The sequence below is a fragment of the Nanorana parkeri genome, unplaced genomic scaffold (genome assembly GCF_000935625.1).
Source record: "Nanorana parkeri isolate BGI_ZX_2015 unplaced genomic scaffold, ASM93562v1 scaffold24, whole genome shotgun sequence".
NCBI classification, from domain to species: domain Eukaryota; kingdom Metazoa; phylum Chordata; class Amphibia; order Anura; family Dicroglossidae; genus Nanorana; species Nanorana parkeri.
In genome coordinates, this window is record NW_017306292.1 from 1582252 (window position 1) to 1586130 (window position 3879).

Consider the following 3879-nt stretch of genomic DNA (forward strand, 5'->3'; position numbering starts at 1 on the left):
TCAAACCTTTTTTTTGGCTTTCATTCTCTTTTGGGTCACAGGAGTACATTTACATTATTTTTAGCCAGATGAATATAAAATTATTTTTAGCCAGATGAATATAAAATTATGTTTTATACATTTTTCACATTTACCCTGTCCAGCCAGCAGATGGTGAGTGTGTGTATATGTTACTTCAGGGGTTTAGTTCACTGGCTTACTGCTGTGCTTGGAGTACAGACCTTATAGCATAATCCCAGGTTGTGCACACACAGATGAATGGGTCATCTAAATGATGAGGATGGCGGATCCAGCCCTCCACTTCTAGCAGGAGCAGCTATCAAGTGCAGAGCTATGCTATCTTGTTATGCATTTCACACACTGTAGCATAGAAGAGTCCTGACTTAAATGTTTACAATAATAATGATGATAAAACATTTCATAATCCTTTGCAGATCTGTACAATCTCATGTCCTTGCGGTTTAGGGCTGTTTCATCATGGCAGCTGTTAAATGAACCCAGAAAGCTGGTGCTGTTAGAATGTATGACCTGCTGGCTGCAAGTGGAAAACATGAAATAGTCACATGATGTATATTTACTGGATTAAAATATATACAAAATGTTTTTTCTTGTTGTGGAACTAAAGACAATGTATAAAAAGCCATTCTGCACCCCTTTAACGGTATCTATGGTTTTCTTTTCCAGTGGTCAAGGGAGCCTATTACAGCCATTCATTTACTATAGATTCCTGACACTGCGTTACACTTCCAGACGAAATCCATACTGCCGGTAAGTGTCAATGAAACCCTATCCTGAGCCTTTGGACCATGCCTGCATTGGATAGCTTGACCGTAACAATGACATGTAACAACACCGAGGCCTTTTAATAGGTTACCCTTAATTGCAGAGAAATGAGAAGGGGCAGGGATGCAGAGCATTTCCATTCTATGCTCTTCCATTGGAGAGACTTGACCCGGCCCCTATCCTCATTCCTATTCACACACACCTCAATGCTAGCTGTGAAATCTTACTGCTGATTTAGGATTCCTTCACAGTCAGTAGGTCTTGCCTGAAATCTCTCTCTGAGGGATTGTTCCATATACAAATTACATGTGGACAGCCACGAACAGATGCAGCCGCTGTCAGCCTCTCATTAACTTGAATGGGCACAGTAGCCGAATCTGTACGGACCTACCTGGGATTCTTGCCAAAATAATCCATACGTTCTTGCCGCAGGAATCCCAGCCGCAGCTTTGAATGCCGTGTACAGGAGGCCTAAAGGTTACAGCAATGTGTTTTTTGTTTTTTTCCCCCTTTAATTGGAACTAAGCCATAAAAGAAATAATCTAAAATGTAATGTCTACCGCTTGGTAAATATGTTAGGAATATCATTTTCTAGATAGATTTTCGGAGCTTTTCAAATGTACTGACACTGCTGGGCCTTGTAAAATAAAGTATGGAGTCCGAACACCAGCTTTGGAAAATATGCTTCATCATATTGGGCCTTAGGAGACTGTCTGGCCATTAATAACACACATATGTGGGCTTTATGTACAAGACAGAAATGTTTTTGCATTCATTGGCACCCTTTCCCTAAAAAAACAAGAATTCACTCATACAGTTGTTGAAAAGACTACATATTGGTATTCAAAAGTGGGTGTCCACTATTGTAAACTGAGTGTATTTTCTGGAACTGAAAGTGACGCTAAACTCAGGAGTTCATTCTTAAAAATGCATTCAAGTAGCTTGACTATTAACAAAAAAATGTATCTTATTTGTGTATCACTCGGCTGTAGCTCCTCAAATCATCTCTGAATTGGTGCTGACACTGTCCTTCCTTCTGGAGGGTGGCTACTTTTGTTCCCCATGGTCCCTGTGTGTGTGTTGTAAAGTAGTCACAGCTCCAAGATCACTCCAGCGATGGACTACAATCTCATGTTTTGTTTACTAATTTGTACTGAGACTGTAGTCTATCACAAGAGCGAGCTTGGAGCTGTGACTACTTTACAGCAAACACAGGGACCATGGGGAACATAAGTAGCCACCCTCCAGAAGGAAGGACAGTGTCGGCACCAATTCAGAGATGATTTGAGGATCTACAGCCGAGTGATACACAAATAAGATACATTTCTGTTAATAGTTAAGGTACTTGAATGCATTTTTAAGATTTAACTCCTGAGTTTAGTGTCACTGTAAAGTGATTTTGCAGTGTACAATTTTCCATATGTGCAAAGGGCCTAAAAAAATGTAAATACACTTTGAAAAGTGTAAAGATGATACTGATTTCGAGACCAAGTCATGCAAAATGTGACAAATGTACAGTATTTATACACGTTTTGGTATTCCTCCAATCAGGATACATTTGTTTTGGTATTGTATCTGGCCAGCAATAAAATACTATTTACAAAATTTAGTAGGAGAAATTGAAGGAGATAAGAAGATACGTTTTTTTTCAGATTGTATTTCAGTGTTTCCTGAATGATAAACTTACTGTATGAAAGACATCTGTCCTCAGACAATTTACATGTTTTTGTTTATACATATATTGGTTAAAAATGGTGCAGAATAGCCTCAGGCGTGAAGGAGTTAAATTTGGGAAGTCCTTAAAGGGTTAGTCAATGCAGATGTCATATTTCAGACAGGTGAAATCTGGGTGGATGGGGACCCCCCTGGCTCCTTCTGTCCCCTCAGAACTCCAGGATCCCAAATCCTCCTGCTGCATTCTTCAGAAGGCCTGGGGGCTCAGGTGATCCCACCACCAGATTGCCTAAAGGAAACTTTAACTCTCCATCTACCAAAAAAGTGAAATATCAGTTTTGGAGAAATGACCGCTTGTTGTTATGTTAAAAAAATCAGAACAGACTATTAATGAATAATTGTGTTTCATTTCCCATTTACAGGACTCTGTTCACAGAGCTGAGGGTTATCCTGGAGCACCTAGTTATGAAGCCAGCATGTCCGGACTTTGTCAGAAGACTGTCTCTCAGCAGCATTGCTTTTGTTAGCAGACTGGCACCGACCGTTGCATAACTTATTCTTAAATTAAACAATGTGTAAATGAGCATTAGCAGCTGGTATGTCTGCTCTCTGTATTGATAATACAGGCAATTCCTGCAGCCTCAAGGCACCCAGACCAGTCCATGCCAACCAATGCTCCTAATGCCTTTTTATAAACCTCTTGTTACAGTATCTTAGCGTTCTCTCTGTGACGGTGTCCCCAGTCAGCGAATGTAGACTTCATTCCTTTTTGAAAATAACTAATTATGGTACCAAACTTTGCTTGAGCACTATCAGGGATCTAATTTCCAGTGATCGCCTTATAGAGTTGCAGCCTCAGCTTTTCCAGGCCCGAGCTGCATGCACAGACAAATATCTTCAGGAACAGACTGCTTGTGAAAGAAAGCTAGTGAAGTCTCAAAGTTTTAGTTCTAATTCACAGGAATACACTAGATTGAACATTGTGTAAATTAAATAGATTTTACTTTTTCTTTCTTCTTCTATCCTTTTGTATGAAGACTGCTATCGAAATATAAGCCGAGTAGAAGAAACACAGTGAGGGGAACTTATCAAAACTGGAGAAGACAAAATCTAGAGTAGCTGTTTTTGGCAACCAATCAGCATCTCTCTTTTTTTCTTCTAAAGCTTAAAGGAGAACTGTGGGGTTTGGGCTTTTCCCCATAGTTCTCCTAAGGGTAACGGGAGGACACAAACTAGCATCCTCCCGTTACCCTAAGCTCAGTATACCGCGAGCTACAGCTCGCGGTATACTGAGACGCTGAAGCAGATCCCGACAATTATGTCTGGATCCGCCCAGCTGCGTGACTGATAGATGGCTCTGCCTATCTAGAGGCATAGTTCCGCCGTTCGTTCCGCCAGTCAGTGCTGCCGGATCGGAGGGGG

General features: G+C 40.8%; 1 protein-coding gene across 2 annotated transcripts in view; it reads left to right on the forward strand.

The window, feature by feature from the left end:
* TMEM33 (transmembrane protein 33) overlaps positions 1 to 3545 on the forward strand; it is a 28382-nt gene extending 24837 nt beyond the window's left edge. The window contains exons 7-8 of one of the 2 annotated variants that reach the window (XM_018564559.1): positions 685 to 768; positions 2880 to 3531. In XM_018564559.1, the coding sequence (XP_018420061.1) occupies positions 685 to 768; positions 2880 to 3009 (214 nt within the window). In that variant the 3' untranslated portion in view covers positions 3010 to 3531. Of the gene's footprint in view, positions 1 to 684; positions 769 to 2879 lie in introns of both variants that reach the window. The other variant, XM_018564550.1, reaches the window with a different exon arrangement.
* The last annotated feature ends 334 nt before the right edge of the window (positions 3546 to 3879 follow it).